This window comes from Leishmania martiniquensis, chromosome 18 (genome assembly GCF_017916325.1).
Source record: "Leishmania martiniquensis isolate LSCM1 chromosome 18, whole genome shotgun sequence".
In the NCBI taxonomy this organism is placed as follows: domain Eukaryota; phylum Euglenozoa; class Kinetoplastea; order Trypanosomatida; family Trypanosomatidae; genus Leishmania; species Leishmania martiniquensis.
In genome coordinates this window covers 23,441-43,167 of record NC_090153.1, presented here as the reverse complement: position 1 = coordinate 43,167, position 19,727 = coordinate 23,441, and the positions used below count along the sequence as shown (strand labels likewise).

The following is a 19,727-nucleotide window of genomic DNA, read 5'->3' as shown; positions in this document are numbered from 1 at the left end:
GTGTTGCTGTTCCTCATGCATTCATGCGTCTTAGGCCGCAGCGGCGCGAGAGTCAGCGCTGTAGTGGCGCGTTCTCTCTACGCCTTTCTGCGTCGATTCATCACTCTCACTGTTCACCGCATGATGACGTAAAGAGTTATTCATGGTGGCGCAAATGCTCCTCGTTCAACTGCTAACTGCACTGGACATCCTGCGCACAAAGTTGTGCTTGGGGCACTATAATCGACAGTGTGAAGGTGATGACCATCGGAAGAGGGCGTGATCATCGTGAATGGGGGCACGCGTCTCCTCTGTGACCTCTCTCTCTCCCCCTCTCTTTCTCCACTGGGTGCGCCAAACTCTCTCCGCGACCTCTTGGCTATTCGTATTTCCGTTTCTGTTACCTTCTCGCCTTTCGCGTCGACTCACACTTCCCAGAAAAGGAGCGTTTTCACGTCGACTCGAAGCCGAAAAGATTCGCTTCATCACGCACACCTATAGCAGCCGACCATTTGCCCCCCGCCCCCCCACCTCTCTGTCCCTCGCCCTCTCCCTTATCACTGTTTCCAAAGGCCGTCTTGATGGACACGGAGGACGGCGAGTTCATCATTCACGGCAATGGCGGCTCTCCCGAGGACGTGGCTTTTGATGGCCTTGTCGGCGTGATCGAAGATTTTATGATTTCTTTCGATGTGGAGGAGCTGTGGAAGTCGGTGCCATTGCTGCACACGATTTCGAGTGATCACGATCAGCACACGGTGTACAGATCCTTCGTAGAGAAGGTGGAACGAGCGCTTGACGCACACGTACTTGCTGCATGCCCAAATTATAAATCCATCGAGGAAGTTGGGACGCTGCTGCAGGGGCGTTACGAGGACATCACAGAGGAGGTGTGGCGGTTTGTGAGCGAGGGCTGCTTAGACTATGACGCGTTTATGGAGCAGTGGAGCGAAAAGCGACCTTAGCTGTTACCGGGTCGTCTCTGCCTTATCATGCTCCCCGCGAGTGTGACGAGTTGTTCACCGCCTCCCCAAGCAGTACAGCCACAGGTCCAGCAGAGATGTGCGCCAATCACAGTCGATCAGCGGGTATCTCTCGAGCATCACGAAAAGAAAAAAAGCCGGACACGGGCCGACCACCGCACAGACTTGAAGATGCGTGAGAAGTTGCTGGCGCCTCGATCTCACTTTACCCTTACCATCTGGCGCTGCGGCTGGGCGAGGGGCCGTCTTATGGAGTGCCCCACCATGGCCAGTATTGCCTCCATAGACCTGAGCGAAACGACAGATGTGTGCTGGCAGTATACCTCCGCTTATCCTCTCCCTCGTCGGTGTCTCTGGCGCCTTTGTCATTTCTGCTGCATTGACATCTTTTGCTCTCTGTTCCGCTCGCACGTCTTTTCGACTGCCTGCCTATGATGGACGCTCTCCATCTCCTCGTCTTGGCTGGCGTACTCGGTCTGTTCGGTGCGCTGACGTGCTCTACTGTGCATGTGCGATAGGCGGAGGTGCGATTCTGCGACCTGATCAGGCGCATTTGGCTTGCGAGCCGGCATGGGCTTGGAACCGGGCTTGATGCCGTGCTTGAGCGTCCGTACGATTTGTTTGTATTTGGAAGGTATCGGTGGGTATCGTGCCGTCCTCCTTTCGGTGCTATGTGCGTCCTCTCTTCGTGCTCTGTCGCGGGAATCGCTGCATTTCTCCTGCACACCTCTACGCGCGATCTGTGGAGGAGTGGAGGAGAGGGAAGCAAACAAGTGAGCGGGGAAGAGTAAGTCGCACGGTCCACATGTCTTCTTTACTAGACGCCTACTTCCACTTGTGCACTTTTTTTTCGTAGAGGCCCCTCCTGCCATTTGCCCCTTGTCGTCGCTAAGAGGCTGTCACCACAGCCACATGCACACATTCCCCTCCATCCCCGACACACACTACTTGCTGTCCATTTGGTGACACATGGATTTGTGCCCTTCACTCGGCTTTACTGCTACTTCCTTTTTTTTTGTTTCCGTCGCTTGCTGGCCATCACTCAGGCGCAAGCGCCTTTCACCACGAATTCCTGCGCACCACATTCATCCAGTCACTACCGCGCTTCTTTACCCCTGTAGAACTCTATTGCTGCTTTGACCCACACGAGCGCCTCCGTCGCCGTGCGCACACCGCCGACGTCAATATCAATTGATCGGCCTGTACAAACGTGGATGTTCACGAGTAGAAGTGCATATATATATATATATATGCCGACACATATCGACTGAGCTGCGCAGTGTCATTGCGGCGGTGCATTCTCCCTCTGGAGATTTTAGGCCCCGCTCTTGCAGTTTGATCACGCTATAGTCAATCCAGTTGTGCCTGATCTTTGTGTATGTAGGGGCGGTACAATCCTCAAGGCAAGATGGCATCGCAGGCTGCTCGGCTCAGCGCATCTAGCTTCTTCGACAGCTACCAGTACCTATGGAGCCCGCAGCGTCCGCCGCGCTCCGCGGAGGAAATTCAGCGATTGCGCCGGAGCATCGGTGCTCCTGGAGCGGAGGTGCTTGGTCACATCTCTTTTGAGGATCGCGTTGCGATTCGGTCTCTCTTCTACGCCGTTGTGGACGATACGAACCTGCGCAACCTTTTAGACGGCTTTCTTCTACCGCCGCCATACGCCTTTTCTGATCTCCATGACAGGCGGTGGACGCAGCAGGATGTGCGAACGCTGTGCTCCGTGCTCAATCCCTCCCTCGACTGGCTCGTCGTGAATCTGCCCTTCAGCCTGGCACTACGACTAGGCTCCTATGACGCACGACTGCGATCCGCAGCGCGGCGGCTCTCTTGGATTTTGTCAATTCCATTCTCACTGGTGGAGGGTGAGGAGAACTCGCTCGCGCAGGCGCGCATGACTATGAGCCGCGACAGCGCAGCCGAGTTGGCCGACGTGGAAAAGCAGAGGGATGTGCAGAGGAGCAAAGAGGAACAGAAACGCAGCCTGATGCGCTTCGCGACCGTCGGCGGCTTTTCTGTGCTTGGCGGCGCGGCTCTTCTTGTGACGGGTGGGCTGGCCGCTCCGTTTGTAGGCTCTGCATACGCCGCGCTTGTGACGACAACGATGACAACTCTTGGCGCGATTGGGGCGGTTGGCGGCGCGGTACTCGGCACTGGGGCCTTGGCCACCGTCTTTGCTACTATTGTGGGCGCCGCTACCCACGCCGCCGCTCTCGCCTCCATTCTAACTCCGGCGTTGACGGCTGCTAATATCACGGCCATCTTCGGTGTGACGGGTGCCTCGCTCAGCGGCTACAAAGCCTTCCGCCGCACTCAGGACTCCGATATCTTTATGCTGCGCTCCGTGGATGAAGTGGAGACGTTTGAAACGGCTGCAGCACCGTCAGCTGCGACTGTGGCGACAGCGGAAGAGGTGGAGGCCGATCTAAACAGGGTGGTGGTGCATCGCCTCGCGTGCTCGCACCAGTCCGTGGTGAGTGGCAACGGTACTGACGGCACCTCATGGAACCTCTCCGGAGTTCTCGAGGACGGCACACGGCCCGGCATCGTCGTCCCGTTGCACACGAGGATGGTCGCCATGTCGTACGCTGGCAATATGTCCATTCTTCAGAAGCGTCACCGCCACGTCGTTTTTGCGTTGGAGAACCATCTAGAGGGCCTCCAGCTGCGCCTGAAAGCCGTCAAGCTGATCTTTGGAGTGTGGGCAGTGGCGCCGCCGGCCGTCATTGCGCCGGGACAAGCAGGCATCTTCGCATGCGTCAATCGGTTCGCCCACCCGACCGGCGCCGGATTTATCGTGTGCTACGTCGCTACGCCTACGCCTAGAGCCGCCAACGCGACGTCGAAGCGGATCTGGGCGCGTGCAGTGCGCGACTTCTTCGGCTCCTGGGCACTTTCTGCGGCGTGCGAGAAAGATGAGATGGAGTTTGACCCGATGGTTGCGGAACACTGGATGGAGGAGCACCTCACTAGCTCGGACTTTACACGGCGGCAGCATGAGGTGGCGCTTGAGCTGCACGTGGCGCCGCATACGTACCTGAAGCTGTATCCGGCGAACGCAGGCGGTAAGCCCCAGGCGCGCAAGATAACGTTTCCTATAGAGGAGTTGCCGCAGAGGCAGCTGGAGTATGGGCACGATGTGAAGCAGCGGCGGAAGCTGGGCGTTTCGCTGGCGAATCTCTCCTCACACGACGTCTTTACACGTGATATGGGCATTGTAAACGGTGTGCAGTGGCCCGAAACGCCCTCGCCGATGAGCGTGCACCCTGCTGAGGCGTCGCTGACCTACTTCACCAGTGCTGAGTGGAGCCTCGCGGGAGCGGAGGGGTTCTATATTGTCGAGGTAGTGAACAACTACAGCACGCCCGTCACGCCGCGCTTCTACGTGCGGGTGCAGTTTGAGATTAGCGCTCTCAACAACGCAAATGTGGCCTTTGCCGCCGCTTACAACCTTGCCGAACTCACGCATCGGTCGCTTACTCCAGCTGCGCCGGCTAGAACGCAGTTTTCGGTCGATCTTCCGCCGGGGCTGTTCTTCTCTCTTAGCTGTGTTGTCGACGTCGCGCTCTATACGGTGCAGTTTGTGTTCCAGGACTTTGTAGAGCGGCCTGGAAGCGCAGGGGCGCCGCACATAGAGAGGATGACGCTCGCCATTGGGGTGAGTGGCTACTCCGCCATCTTCGACCCGCGCCGGCCCGTGCGAGACCAGCAGGTGGGCCTCTGGCAGTCCGTGTTGCGCCGCGGTGACCTGCTCAGGTCAGCGGAGCTGTACGTGCTGCAATGGGAGGACGAATACCTCATGAGGTTTGGTGAGACGATCCAAGTAAACCTCGATGTTGCAGACAAGCTGGTGGCGAGGGCAATGCGCACGGCAACAGCGACGGCGACAAAACTCGTGCAAGGCGCCATCCTCACCAGCCTCCAAGCCTTTGCCTCTCTAAAGGGCGCCTTTCAGCTGCCACTCTTCACTGTGTGGGCAACTGGCGTGATCGACAACACTTTCGCGACGCTGTCCAACCGCTCTACCTATACAGGTAGGGACTTGGCAGTTGCATTACTCGACAAGCAGCGCGGCAACCGTCCGGTGACGTTGGTCGGCTTCAGCTTTGGCTCCCGGGTGATCGTGGAGTGCCTCCAAGAGCTGGAGAGGGTAGATGCCTGTGGCGTGGTGGAGAACGTCTACTTACTGGGCTGTACGTGCAGCACTGATCCGGAGCTGTGGCATCGTCTGCGCCGAGTCGTCGCGGGGCGCCTCGTCAACGTCTACACGCGCGAGGACTGGACTCTGTGGATGATGTACCGATTGAACAAGACAGACTTGAAGCCGATGGCCGGCATTAGTCCCGTTAATGTACCAGGCGTCGAGAATGTGGACGTGACGCCGCTGGTGTCGGCGCACGGTGACTATGCGGCGAAGCTGCTGCTGGTGCTGGAGGCTATTCCGCCAGAGCCAACAGCGACAACGTGGAGTCCGCGACAGCACTTGGGGTCGCCGGGCGTAACGGTACCTCTGAGAAAGTGTCGCGAAACGGTGATGGCGGTCGGCAAGTCACTTCACTCCTATATGACGACTACAGCCTATGTGGCTGTAGGGGTGAAGAACTGCGTCATGTCTGACATCCCCCAGTATGAGTCGCAGGTGGAGCTGCTCACAGTGCAGCTCTATGAGTGCTTCTTCGACTTCATGCCGCCGCCGCTGACAGCCACCGGAATGGCCTCTGTGGCGGGTCTATTAGGAGACACGGAAAGGCCGATGGGCGCTGTCGTGGCGTACCGGATGCGACTACCCGCACCATCGCCGCGAGACCTGCTGGTTCTCCTGTACGTCTGTAGAAGCGCAGACGGGAATGTGCAGGCGTGCGCGCAGCCGAAACTGGTGGAACGGCGCTCAGTGCCGACGGAGACGGAGGAGCAGGCGTACCAGCGATACTGCGCTGTTGTAGCGAACACGTGTCAGAACCTGGACGACGTTCAGCGCGTATGTTGCACTCACGGCGTCGAGTGGGAACAATGCGACGGTGAAGTGCACGTGCAATCGATCTCAGCACCCATGCCGAATGTGTTTGATGACGCCCATCAAACGGCTACACTTCGTCTCGTGCTTGAGCGGCTGGACAAGGCCAGCCTTACGATGACGTTGGCTGCGCTCTTGATGAAAGGAAGCGCGCACTTGCAGCAAGAGATGTTTGATGAGGCGCAGTTCACGACCGCCGTGTCTTCCATCGCGACTTTCGGTCCACACCACCAGGGCAGTGACGGTAGGATGCAGTGGCCTGTGGCGGCTGAAACGTGCAGCACCGACGACTTGCAGCAGCGTATCAAGGCCCTCGCGGCGCAGCTGGAGGATCCATACAGGTACCCGTCCAACACAGCGCCATTCATCCTCGTCAACTACGGCACCTCACCGCTTTACTTTTCAGAGCCCTTTTACAACGCTGGCAGAGGCGCTGTCGCACTGGACATGCCTTCATACCAGTGCAAGCTGTCCCAGTGGCTACGGTTTCCGCCGCGCGAGCTTCCGCCAAGCACGTTCGCCGTGGTGCTCCTGACGGTGCACGATAGTGAGGGCGGCGCAGCGGGGTACGTCCCGCCTATTCGGTACGAGACGAATAACGGCGAATGCGGATTCGACGTAGAGTTTTCCGTTAACATCTTTGCTCACGGCGGTGATCACGAAGGCACCACCGCGCCTGCTGCCGCGAGTTGCACGCCAGTAGAAGGAAGACCCTACCTTGGAGACGCCACTGTGTCCAGCAGCACCATTCACGCAACGCCGTTTGTCACTGTAGCCATGATACCTCGCACTGCCCCTGAGGATGCCGTAGGCGTATGGGGGTCTCAAGATACGGTCGAATCTCGCCTGCATGCATACGGCTGGTATGTTATGTAAGCCGGTGCATGCGCAGCGTTTTCTTTTTCGTCCCACGTGGCGCATAGTGGTGTGCAGCGGCTCACCTTGGTGTGCTCTTTCCTTCGACGCACGCGTGGATGCAGCGGCTCATGACGGTCACAGAGAAGGGACGATCGATATATACACATAAACATATGTCTACGTACACGCATATATATATATATGTGCATGTATATGCATACAGATCTCTTATGACGGGCTTCAGCAGAAGAGATGGTTGACGGTCCTGCAAGATCGTATGCGGCTGAGAAGCTTGCAGGTAGACTCCCGGGCTCGCGCAGCTGGTTCTTGTGCGGCCAGGACCTCAAAAGCACAGGAAACTGCCGCTGGGCCCTTCCACTGCATACTGCTGTGCGCATATGACTGTCAGCCGCCCCCTCGAAAACTCTTTCTCCGAGTCTTCCATTGCGCCCCGTGATGTTCCACAGTGTTTCAACCGCTGCCCTACGCTGCTTTCCTGCGCCTCTCCGACCCCATATACCCCCTGTGCCGTTTTCGTTCGTGGTCCACAGCGATCTCCCTGATGCTTCTGCCACACCCGCATAGGCATCATGAGCCTACTTTTATGCCGCGAGGAGTGCAACCTTGCCGATTTTGCTCAGACGCACCAACTGCAGCCGCACGCTCTCTGGCTTCCACTGAGGGCGGCCCTTCCGTCACGTGCGAGTCGGAAGGCAACGGTCGCGATTGAGCCTTGCACGTCCCTTGCCCTGTTGGAGACCGACACGGACACCCTCCTCCTCGATAAGCGTGCCATCTGCGTCAAGCTGCAAGTTGCCAATGCTCTCCAGTCTGAGGAAACGACCGTCGTGGTCGACCCTGCCGCGATACCCAGCGGCTGCGAAGTGTTCGTGCGCTGGAGTCGATCAGGCGGGAAAAAGCTGCGTGCCAACACACAAGTGCTTCACCACGACATGGAGGCCGCACCCAGCGCATCGTCTCAGATTTCGGCCACTAAGCTGAAGCGAGGTCGACTAGGCGACGAGGGTAGCGCTGCTGCGTCCTCCCTGGCCGGGTCGCTGCGGGTAAAGCAGAGGAGGCTCTCTCTCTTTCATCGGAGCACAGAGGACCTGCAGAGTCGTCTCGCAGCCGCTGTTGGCGTCCAAGGCGACCAACGCAGTCGGTGCGCTACACATATTCTGCAGTCCACGCTGGCCAGCATGTGCCACCGCCTGACGCAGCCGCCGCTGCACTTCGTGCTGCCGTCGGACGCGAAAGAGCTCGAGGCGGCAGGCGTCACATGGGCCAGATCGAACCGGCGCTTTCTATCCTACGTATTTCGTGCGACCACCTCGAAAGAGAGGTCTGGGGCGTGTAAGTACAGTGACGGCTCGCGCCTGCTGCGATTTTACTTCATCGAAGATGTGCTTTTGCGTCGATCACGCAGGTGGACCGAGGCGGCAGCGCAGAGCAAAGGCGACGAGCTTGGCGACATGGGAAGCGGCGCGCCCCCGGACAAGGTCGAACTCCTCCTCACGGATGAGCTTCGTGCTGATATGAACACCTTCGCCGAGCGCGGCTTCCGCATCGTCTTCATCGAGCACTACTCTGTACTTCACCACGGCAGCCGCTACGCGGTAGAGCAGACGCTGGCGCCCGTGGTGAACTTGTGCCGGAACTCGTGTCCGCACCTCACGGTAACAGTGCTTCTTTCCGCCATGTCTTGTGTAACAGCAGCGCGTAGGCAAGGAATGGAGATGTCCATGGTGCCCCCGCGCACCGGTCTGCTGCAGTTCTTCATTTCCGAGCTGAACACGTCGCTCTTACCCGACCCCGAAACGGCGGCTGTGGTTGGGAGCAGTGACAGGGGCTCTAAGCTTTTTAGTAATGTGCACGCTGAGTTCGCGCGCCATGCATCCCTTTCCTACGTAGACGCGAAGCAGCTTGGACATGAGCGGCATTAGCGCATGAGTCCAATGCTAGGAATACACGAGAGACATTTAACTTCCTGCGATGAGTGCTCGTACAGCGTGCGCCACTTCTCGTTGCGGGCAGTCGCCGGCAACCTTCTAACCGAGAGTACCTAGCGGCTCTCCTTGACCAACACGAGTTTTGCTGCTTGCGCACTCCTGCACAGAAAGAGAACAAGAAGAAAAATGAGCGATGGCACCGCACCACTGCTGTGACGTTAGCTGTCGCCTAGACCTCTCCCTATCTCGGTTTTACTGGCGTCCTGATGACGGCACCCTCCCTCGTTCACCTCCTTCTTTTTGTGGCCGTTGTGGCGCCGCTCGTGTTCTACTCGCATGAATGTCGCTGTCTCACGCAATGCCGTGCTTGTATCTCTCTTTTTTTCTTTTGAACCCTCTCCCTCTTCCCCTCCTCGTCGCTACACTACCCACTCGAGCGGCATCAGCTGTTACGGTTGCGTGCACGTCATCTGTGAAGAGTGGGCTCGTTTGCCTTCTCTCTTTCTATCTCTGCAGCACACTGTCTCATAGTGAACATTAAGTGATTTGGTGTTACTCCTCTCTCACATTCGCCCTCGCCTCCAGAGCGCATTCCTGCCCTCCCTCGCCGGCCCCACACCGTTGGTAGTGCACCCCAGAGGTCTCTGTATCTGTGAAGTCCCTCCTGCATCATTTGTTGGCGCGACGTTTGACTTTGTCTTGGCACACTTTTCGTGCATCTCTCACTCTCCCTTCGGCTGTTTTGTGTAACTCCCCTTTGCCCTCTTCTCTCTACGTGCGCCGCTGATGCTCCATAGCGCGCTGCGGGCAGTGATGGAGAACTCTTCTCTCCGTCTGATTCTTTTCTCGGTGCTGCTGCTCCTGGCAACGGTCGCCTCGCCCATGGCGGTAATTAAGACAGAAGGGGGTCTGGCGCTGGAGGCAGTCGGCTACCCCAACGATGTTGTGCGCGTGACTGCAAAGCCAGCGAACCAGTGGACATATCTGCCGGAGGGTATCATCCTTCCCGCTGGCACGGCGCTACTGTTCACTAAAGGAGCCAGCGGCTCGCAGTGGAGTGTCACGCACGGGAAATGCATCCTGGCACTGAGCGTCGAACCTTCGCATGTTGGGCTCAACTTCTCATGCGACGGGAACCCGCTCGTGGAGGCAACCGCTCTCTCCGATGCCACGGCACCACCACACGTCAACTTTACGTTCCCTGCTGCGCAGACCTTGTACGGCCTGCCCGAGCACGCAGCGGATCTGCCGCTGCGTGGTGGAATGGATTACGAGATGTACAATACAGATGCCTTTCAATACCCGTTGAACAGCACCAGTGCGCTCTACGGCGCCATCCCCTTTGTCATGGCGTACGCACCGATGTCGACCTGCGGTGTTCTCTTTCCTAACCCCTCTGAGACCCACGTGAAAGTGGGCGACGGCAGCGCGGCGCCGTCGTGTTGGTGGCAGCCCGAGGTCGGTGCGATTGACATCTTTTTCCTACCGGGCCCTACCCCAGCAAAGGTTCAGCAGCAGCACGCGACGCTCACGGGGCCGACGGTGATGCCACCGTACTTTAGCCTGGGGCTCCATCAGTCTCGCTGGAACTATATGAGCACGAAAGACTGCCTCTCTGTGGACGAGGGCTTTGACACTCACAATATGCCGTACGACGTGCTGTGGCTGGACATCGAGCACACTGACACGAAGAAGTACTTCACCTGGGACCCGCACAGCTTTCCTGAGCCCAAGGTACTGACCGACGCGCTAGCCTCTAAGGGCCGAAAACTGGTCACTGTCAAGGATCCACACGTGAAGCGCGACACCAACTACTACGTTCACACGGAGGCCACGGAGGGTGACCACTACGTCAAGAGCTCCGTCGGGAACGACTTCGAGGGCAACTGCTGGCCGGGGAGCAGCTCGTGGCCCGACTTCCTCAACACGCGCACGCGCGACTGGTACTCGCAGTTCCTCCACGACGACCGTTACCCGGGCGGCAGTCGCGATATCCACACCTGGGTGGACATGAATGAGCCATCAGTGTTTGGGGGCGAGAGGGGAACGCTACCGAAGGAGGTGTTGCACAAGCTGGACAATGGCCAAACCGTCACGCATCGCTTTGTGCACAACGTGTACGGCTTTTTCTCGGTTCAGTCCGTTTACAAAGGAATGCTTGAGGCTGGCGGCCCTGACGCAGCCACCGAGCGCCCTTTCGTCCTCACGCGCAGCTTCTTTGCTGGGTCGCAGCGTTATGCGGCCATGTGGACGGGAGACAACTCCGCTCACTGGGAGCACCTGGAGAACAGCATCCCCGAGCTGCTCTCCTTGTCCATCTCAAACTACCCCTTTTGCGGCTGCGACATTGGCGGCTTCTTCTTTGACCCCGAGGAAGAGCTGTTTGTGCGCTGGATGCAAGCTGGCATCTTTCTGCCCTTTTATCGGGTCCACTCCCACCACGATACGAAGCGCCGAGAGCCGTGGACCTTCTCGGATGAGGCCCAGCTGCTTATCCGCAACGCACTGGCGCTGCGGTACGCCATGGTGCCGTACCTCTATACCACCTTCTACCATGCACACACCGAGGGCAATACCATCATGCGCCCTCTCTTCTACGAGTTCCCTACCCAGCCAGAATTGCGCGAGGAGCAGGGGACGTACCTCTTTGGCCCCTCGATCCTCGTGCAGCCTGTGGTTAAGCCGAAAGTGACGGAGGTGACGGTGCCCCTGCCCAAGGGCACGCTCTGGTACAACTATTTCACGGGCGCGCTCGCTGTCGATCAACACACCATGCCAGTCGAGAAAGACACAATACCAATGTTCCTACGCGGTGGCCACGTTGTCCCGATGAAGTTACGGCTTCGTCGGAGCACCTTCGCTGCCCGCATGGATCCATTCACGCTCTTCGTCGCCTTGAACGAGAACGGCAACAGCTATGGAGACCTTTACATGGATGACGGCACCACCTATGATTACAAAAAGGGCGGTTTCGTCCACCGCGCGTTCTCCTACTCGAATCATGTGCTGCAGAACAGTGCCTACCCGGACTCCCCCGGGGACGCCTTGCTCTACCATGCCGTTAACGCTGTCGAGCGCGTTGTCATCTACGGCTACGTTGGCAAGGTCGGCAAGGTGGTCTTGAATACGCTCGTTGACCATACGGAGGTTGCCACGATGCTCGAGTTTGAGCAGCATGGACAGACCGTGACAGTGCGCAACCCGAACGTTCTCGTGGCTTCCGACTGGTTCATCTCCTTCGAGAGCGAATAGGCTTTTCCATGCTCGGATACGCAGCTAGTGCTGGTAGAGGGGCTGCTCGAGGTTGTGTTATCGCGCGTTAGGACGCGAGAACGCTAGGAGATGAACAGGATCGCAGGCCCTTGCACGACCCCTTTAAGGGGATGCGCTTCTTTGAACAAATGGACCAGAGCGTCTCTCGATCACCACTCCGGCCCCTCACGTGCGTTTCTCCACCGAACATTTACCACTCTTTTGTTTTTCTCAGGAAGGCGTACCGCTATCTTGCCCCTCTTCGTATGTGTGGCAAAGATGCTGCTCGGGCGCATCCACTGTGCTAGGAGATCCGCGAAGAAGACGATCTGGCAAGCTGTGTATATGCGCTCCCCGTGTGCACGTGTGTGTGTGTGTATGTGGGCTTCTATGTGCTGGTGAGGGGCGCCGCTAGAGAGGGTAGCGCAGTACGACTTACCCGGGACGGCACACAACACTACTTGTGGACATACTGAGCGACAACGCAGACATCGCTCTTGAGATGCGCAGCTTCATGAAGAAAAACCGACGAAGAAACACTTATTGAATCTGAGCTCTATCCGCAACAGACCTGAGAGTTAAGGAGCCGAGATCATATTACCTATCTTCGTGCCATACGGGAAACATTGCAAGCAGCACTTCCAGCATCCGACACCCCTCATCTTCGGCTTGCGCATAGCTTGCGGCGGTGTAGAGTCATGAGTTCAAAGGCGCTTTTCAAGCATAGCAAGGATGGGGGTTGGGTAAGAGGAGGCCGCTCAAAATCATAACTCCGCCATAGGATAGTTTTCATTTCTACTTTTGAGTGCGTCGCAAGCAAAGCTGTCAAGCTGTGCATACAACCACAGGTTATTTGCCTATGCTGAACGACGTCTACGCGCACGAGCCGGACACGAAAACACTGTCTGGCGTCGCGCCGCCTCTTGCGATTCCACCGCATGCCGCACAGGCTGAAGGGAAAAGAGAGGCAACAGCAGTAGAAGGGCGGGCACCCCTGCTGAGGTGTAGATGCGATCCGTGCCGAGCTTGTTTGGACACGTGATCGAGACCGCACATCTCTTCGGCGGCGCACCAGCGTAGGCCTGCACACCGACCACAACCATCAGCAGCAGTAGCCCGAGGCCGCCGGCGGCGCGCTCTGTGGCTTCTCCCAGACAGAGTGCGCGCAGGGCCTCCGGTGATGCCGCGCATTGGAGCGGGCAGCGTCTCGAGGGCGTGTCGAAGGAAGGCTATGAAGAAAGCCGTGGCAAAAGCGTTGGGGGCGGTTTGGCTTGTTTTGGCCGTGCTCCATGTGACAGTTGTCCAGACGCCTTTGAAAGTGACTGGGGTCTTTTTCTTCTTTCACCGAATGAATGGCCAGAGCGCTGCCTTGGAAATGACCACACGCGCCGATGCACACGTGCCAGTCTTCCTGATCGATGTACTGCCATCTCATTCCTTCTTTTTTTTTCTGAGCGAAGCGCTGGTGCCACTGACTTGTGTGGCTTTACTCTGACTGTCGCAGCGGTTAAGGTAAAGTGCCACAGTTTACCGTCTTTTTCTTCTGCCCCAGTGCTCAGCTACTTGATCAGGACAGCCTCAGGAGCGGAGGGGCAGATTATCGCTTCGTTGCCAACACGTGGACGAAAGTCGAGGTCTACACACACACACACACACCAAACGCAGGAGAGAGGCGCGCGCCGACTACTGCGTGGGGCACTTTTTCACACATGTCCGAATCTTTCCTCAGATCTTACACCTGACAACGAACTTAAACAAATTCTTTCGAAAAGGACCACTGTACAGCAGCTTTTCCGGTCACGCTGCCGATAACCATGCGGCGGTTATTAGTCAAGTGTTCTTGCGCCGCCGCCACCCTGGGCGGCGCGCGAACCTTCTGGGACCCGTTTGGCCACCAGCCCGAGTCTATGTTTTTAGATCGAAAGGACTTCAGCCAAATGTATCCGACCCAAAAGCCTGTAACCACTGGTGGTGGTTTTGGCTACGAGCGTGGGCCTTACTGGGCTGCGATGCTGCTGCCTAACCCTGCTGTGCGTCTGCCACACGAGCGGCGCCGCCTCAACCCGAAACCGGCGAAGCGCGTCACTGTGTTCGGCGCCAGCGGTTACCTCGGGGCTGAGATAGTTCGGGAGCTCTGCGAGCACCCGGACATCGAGAAGGTACGCGCCACCACTCGTTATCCCACACTCATCCCCCAAGGGTCCGATCTCGACGTACTTATGCACGCTTACCCGGATAAACTAGAGCTGCACGAATGTGACGTTACGGACCGCATTCAAGTTAACGTCGCGTCGAATGGGAGTGATACCCTCATCTTCGCTATCGACTACCACGCTGAGTACGCCAACAACAGCCATCACGACGTGTTCTTGGTTGGGGCCACGAACGTGAGCTGGACTGCGCGCAGTGTGCGAGCGGAGCGCGTCATCTTCTGCAACGGTCTCGACGCTACCTTCGCCTCAGAGTCAAATTACGTCGACTTCCGTGCGCGCGGCGAGGACGCCGTCGGCGCTAACCACCCCGACGCTACGATCATCCGGTTCGGTCCTCTCTACGGCAAAAACTACCGCTACCGTGGCTTGGGCCGCTATATTTACCCAGCATGCTTCCCCAACACGAAGGTGCAGCCGACATGGGTCGTCGACGCCGCCCGCGCCGTCGTCCGGTGCTCCATGTCTCATCGTGCGGTGCGCTACAAGTTTGACCTTGGTGGGCCACAGACTATGAGCCACGTTGAGGCGTTCCGGGAGATTGCGCGCTATTTTGAGAGGCGCCTTGTTGTGCCGTGCTACCGAGGCTTAGGTCGTTTCTTTGGCAAACTCGCCACATGGACGGTACCGAACCCGTGGTTCGACGACAACTACATCCTCACGTTTGAGCTCGATCAGGTTAACCGTCGCAACACGCTCTTCGACCGCCTGGCGACTTGGGACCGTATTGCCTACACGCCACACACCATCCGCGAGGCGGCCGAGGTCGAGCGCGGCAGCCGAAAGCTCGCTCCCTTGCACGAGCTTGATCTCGCTTTCAAGCAGCTTGAGGCAGCAGATAAGGCTGCCTTTGAGCAGGAGGAAGAGGCTGCGAAGAAGTTTGGCATCTATCGCGCAAAGGCAGAGCCAGGCTTTGGCCGCACCGATGGCCTCGAGGCCCTCGCACAGGAGATCTACCCGGGGCAACAATTCCGCGTCCAGCCGCTGAAGGGTGCCACCTACCCATCGAACGTCAAGCATCCCGGCCCCACAGCCATTCAATAGACACCGCACCATTCTGCCGTTCTCTGCGTCTGAATAACATGAAAGATATACGGGACAGGGAAACGGGGGGGAGGATGATACGTTTGAGTCTGTGACGCGTTTTGGCCTGCTGCTCCACTGATGGATGATATCACGGTCCTGCACTTTCAAGGCGCTTGAAAAGGGTGAATATCCCGCTTCCTCCCGTTCGCGGGCTGCCAATGCGTGGCATTAGCATTCTGTCCCCCCTCTCTTCTCATTCTCATCTCCTTCTTGAGCCAGCTCGGTGATATTACGGAGGGGTTTTCTCTTTGTTTTCCATCTTCATTGAGACGCGTGTGCACCTATCGCTTGTGTGTCGCTCTTGGCTGCTGTTTTGCTGGCTGCGGCGTCTGACTGCTGATGGATGAGACATCTATGTGTGTCGCGCCCCATCGCTCTTTTCTTTCTCGATTCCCTCTTCTCCGTTAGCTGTACTCTATCATCTAGGAAACTGGCTGTCTGTTTATTTTCCACTTTTTCTTCCCTCACCCCCGTATTCTGGGCGCACGCGCCTCGGCGCGCCACATACGTTGTGCGTGCATATGTGCGCACGCATGGCACAAACTGCATCGCGAAAAGAAAAAGGGGCGAGAATGCAAGCGCATGCCCAGCTTAACGGCCGCTTTTTATGTAGAGCTTTTTCTGTTCTTGTGCTGGCGCTTCCTGGCTGGTATCTGCTCTTCCTGGCCCTCCCCAGGGCTCCGTTTGTATGGCTCCCTCCACTTTTCTTGCTGAACGCTCCCCGCCAGCTGATTCCGCTCGCCTCTTCTCTTTTTCTCACGTCCGCTTCTCTGGGTAGGTGTGATATCACAGGGTGGACAGAACCCTGCCACATCGCAACTGCATTCCGGCCACTTTGACAACCTCTCCAACTGCACACCGGCGTTGATGACGCTCCGCTGCTCCCTCACCCCTCACTCCTCCCCCGACTTCTCCATTATCCCACTGTTCTTCCCTCTTTTTCTCGACTTCAGCCCAGGAATCCGTAGCCAAAAGATCCCTTCGGCCAAAGTCCTGCGCGCCGGCAGCTCTGCCGCACGAGTCGGCATTTTTCTCAGCTCAAGAGCACAAAGCGATGCCTTCTGCATTCGCAGAATCAAAGACGGTAGCTCAACGCCCCCAATTCCGCGTGTGCTACCTATGCGGCCAGCAGTTTGGTAGCGCCTCCATTGGCATTCATATACCCCAATGCTACCAAAAGAAGCTGAGCCAGTGGGAAGTTGCTGACCCGGCTATCCGCGGCCCAAAGCCAAAGCACCCTGACACGGTAAAGTGGAAAGGTAGTAGCGGTGCCACGGTCGAGGCAGCCAATCAAGAGCAGTACCAAGAGTTCAACTCCCAACTGGTGCCGTGCCCGCACTGCGCCCGCACTTTCCTGCCGGACCGGCTGTCGGTTCACCTGCGCGGCTGCAAGGCGAATGGCAAAGATGCCACTCCACCCTCTAAAACGAAGGCAGGAGGTGGGGGAAGCAGCGCATCTGGAGCCGGAAAGCACAAGTGCGAACAGCAGCGCTCAACAACCAATCGCTCGATGCCCTCCGGGCCCCCTCTTCTTCCGACGTGTTACCTGTGTGGTCAGCAGTTCGGCACCGCCTCCATCGGGATCCACGTGCCGCAGTGCTATGAGAAGAAGCTGGCACAGTGGCAGAACGCCGATCCGAGCATGCGCGGTCAGCCTCCGAAGCACCCCGACACGGTGAACTGGCGTGGCCGCCCAGACGCCTCGGCGCGCGAGCAGGCCGAGGATCAGTTCCAGGAGTTCATCAACAACTTGGAAGCATGCCCGAACTGCAGTCGAAATTTCCTGCCAGATCGTCTAGTGGTGCACTTGCGCTCATGTCGCCCCGAAAATCCAGCTAAGACCATCTGGGCGCGTTCAACTAAGGGCGGTGGCGGCGCCAGCCCTCGCAGCACCGCAACGACTACGACACGAGCGGAGCTGGTAAGCACAAGGTCAAGCGGTGACGATGTGACACTGGGAAGGGAGAAGCGATGCGAAAAACTGCAGCGACCCACCTCCTCAGCGAGCGAGGACCGACTTCATCCAAAGCGCAACCGGCTCCCCCGCGACTCCACCCTCCACGCTGAGAGTCGAGTTTGCTTGCAATGCGAAGCGGTCGAGTACGACGCCGATGCAAAGTTCTGTCGTGAGTGTGGCCGCAGCTTGCTGTCAAAGCAACCTTCCAGCTATTGCCAGCACTGCGGGGAGCGCGTTCCGCAAAAATCGAGATTTTGTGGCACGTGTGGTCGGCCGGTTCAAGGCGCACCAAAGTGCGAGCGTACCCCGGGCGGACCGAACGAGAACGTGCCGACGGCGCGGAGTGTCGTGTGCCCTGCGTGCAAGGTACTCAGCGACGCAGACGGTAACTTTTGTGACAATTGCGGCGCCGCGCTGGGCGATGCTGACTCTGCTTCAGCCCCCGCATTATCAGCCGCTGCGTCATCTTCCCGTACAGGAGTTTCTACAGCGGACATGGCGGCGCTCTACTGCGCCAACTGCAAGGAAACGGTAGGGGATCCCACGGCGATTTTTTGCGAGGACTGTGGCGGCAGGCTGGAGACATTCAGAGGGCCCAGCACTCCTGATGCTGATCTACCTGGTAGTACCAACGCTACCCTAACACCGACCGACATCTCATGCCTGACGGCTGCCAAAGCGGGCAAGCCGCATCAGCAAGCGGTGAACGAGGCGACGAAACACCTCGCACCGCACGCGGCCGGCGATGTCGCTCCGGCCGCACCTGCAAAAGGCAGCGCGTCGCCCTCTTCAGAGAAAGGTAATGGTGCTGATCCCGCCTACGCTGAAGAGGATGCAGAGCGACTGCCGTGCAGTAACTGCGGCCGTCGCTTTGCGCCTGAGTCTCTCGAGAAGCACGAGCGCATCTGCAACTCGCAGAAGAAGCGGCGTGTCTTCAATGCAACAAAGCAGCGGCTGGCAGAGGGCGCCACCGCCCCAGCGAAGAACTCTGGCCCGCCGCCGCCTAGTGCTCCGAAGCGTGACTGGAAGGCGGAGAGTGAGGCGTTTCGGCGCGCACTGCGCGAGGCTCGGCAGGTGGATCAAGTTTTGAAAGCCGGCGGAACAGCGAAGGACTTGCCGCCGCCAACGTACTCCACCAATCCCGATTACGTGCCCTGTCCGCATTGCCAGCGACGCTTTGCGCCAGACGTGGCGGCGCGTCACATTCCCCGTTGTGTGAACACCGTGAACCGTCCTAAGCCACCTCCACGCCGCAGATGAGATTCTTCAGGTTCGCGAGAGAGAGAGCGCTTCTTTTCCTCCGCCCCGCTCACCCATGTACATTAGCGTGACTCTTCACTTGACGCTACAGTACCAAAATCTTATTTTTTTGGTTTCTTTTTCTGCCAAGAAAAAAAGTATAAACACGTATGTGCTTCCCCTACTTGGCAATGATAGGCAGGAGTCTTCCCACATCGCAAGAGCACGAGGGCGGTGCTCTCAATGCCACAGGCGGCCGTCCTCGTGCATCTCAGCAGAGGGGCACCCATGCGGTTTCTGTGTGCTGCCCGTGCCTATGCCTTCGTGGCAGTGACAGTAGGAAGTGCAGATGATACGCCGCACCCTCGTTCGCGGGGACTGCTGCACCCCCGCCCCCACATCGCCAGTGCCTCTGACCCCCCGCCCTGCTTCAACATGAAGGCACCAGACCCGCTGCTGCGCTCCGTGTGCCACATGGAATCCACGGGCCGCTCGACGGTCAGGGTACACCGCTTCTCACGCCGCGAGCGGATTGCGTGCACCTCCATCGCGCTGCGCCGGCTCCCCTCATTGGGCAGCTATCGCTGTCTCCCGTGGCTCACCCCTCCCGGATGCCGCTTCTGGACGACAAGCTGCGCGCTGGCACATGCCTGTGCACGGCTCCCGTCGCCGCCCGGCTAACGGCTGCCTACCAGTGGTGCGCCGGTATCGGTAGAAGGCATAGTGGCCCTCCCCCTCCCACCCCTACATGCCGACAGCCACGCTGGCCTGGAGGAGCAGGGGCGGTGCGCGATCGGTACGGGGGATCCCGAAGGTGCACGCGCGCACTGCAGACGGCATCCGCTGCGCCCGAATGGGCGGGCTGCCGCTGCACAGACGCCTGGAGCGTGGCGAGTGTGCCGCGCATCGTCTCGTCGAGTCCCGCAGAGCCCCGCCGTGTGAGCGGCTGCACCCCAGATGGGGAGGTGCAGCGGCTCGCACGCACGGAGGGCGAAGCACGGCGCGCGGGCGGGGGTGCGGGGTCTGTGGGGGTCGTGACGTGGAACTGGCCCGCTCCCTCCTCGAGCCGACCCGCTGCGCGCCCGAAACACATCCTGCGAATGGCGCAACAGCCGCCACCGCGCCGGCCGGAGGGAGAGGGCGGCGGAGAGCGAGATGAGCGCGCCCGACGCACGGCACGATGCGACGGCATGGCGGCTG

General features: G+C 58.6%; 6 protein-coding genes across 6 annotated transcripts; all 6 read left to right on the top strand.

The window, feature by feature from the left end:
• Positions 1–560: 560 nt before the first annotated feature.
• On the top strand, positions 561–944 carry LSCM1_06656 (uncharacterized protein; the record flags this gene model as incomplete). The annotated part of the gene is made up of 1 exon (XM_067324068.1): positions 561–944. One exon carries the CDS (start codon positions 561–563, stop codon positions 942–944), a length of 384 nt encoding a protein of 127 aa, XP_067179415.1.
• A 1,426-nt stretch (positions 945–2,370) lies between these two features.
• LSCM1_06655 (uncharacterized protein) lies at positions 2,371–6,852 on the top strand (the record flags this gene model as incomplete). Its single annotated transcript, XM_067324067.1, has 1 exon — positions 2,371–6,852. The coding sequence occupies one exon, from the start codon at positions 2,371–2,373 to the stop codon at positions 6,850–6,852; it is 4,482 nt and encodes a 1,493-aa protein (XP_067179414.1).
• Positions 6,853–7,424: 572 nt separating this feature from the next.
• LSCM1_06654 (uncharacterized protein) lies at positions 7,425–8,777 on the top strand (the record flags this gene model as incomplete). Its single annotated transcript, XM_067324066.1, has 1 exon — positions 7,425–8,777. The coding sequence occupies one exon, from the start codon at positions 7,425–7,427 to the stop codon at positions 8,775–8,777; it is 1,353 nt and encodes a 450-aa protein (XP_067179413.1).
• Positions 8,778–9,596: 819 nt separating this feature from the next.
• Positions 9,597–12,035, top strand: LSCM1_06653 (uncharacterized protein; the record flags this gene model as incomplete). The annotated part of the gene is made up of 1 exon (XM_067324065.1): positions 9,597–12,035. One exon carries the CDS (start codon positions 9,597–9,599, stop codon positions 12,033–12,035), a length of 2,439 nt encoding a protein of 812 aa, XP_067179412.1.
• Positions 12,036–13,849: 1,814 nt separating this feature from the next.
• On the top strand, positions 13,850–15,289 carry LSCM1_06652 (uncharacterized protein; the record flags this gene model as incomplete). Its single annotated transcript, XM_067324064.1, has 1 exon — positions 13,850–15,289. One exon carries the CDS (start codon positions 13,850–13,852, stop codon positions 15,287–15,289), a length of 1,440 nt encoding a protein of 479 aa, XP_067179411.1.
• A 1,096-nt stretch (positions 15,290–16,385) lies between these two features.
• LSCM1_06651 (uncharacterized protein) lies at positions 16,386–18,548 on the top strand (the record flags this gene model as incomplete). The annotated part of the gene is made up of 1 exon (XM_067324063.1): positions 16,386–18,548. One exon carries the CDS (start codon positions 16,386–16,388, stop codon positions 18,546–18,548), a length of 2,163 nt encoding a protein of 720 aa, XP_067179410.1.
• Positions 18,549–19,727: the final 1,179 nt, after the last annotated feature.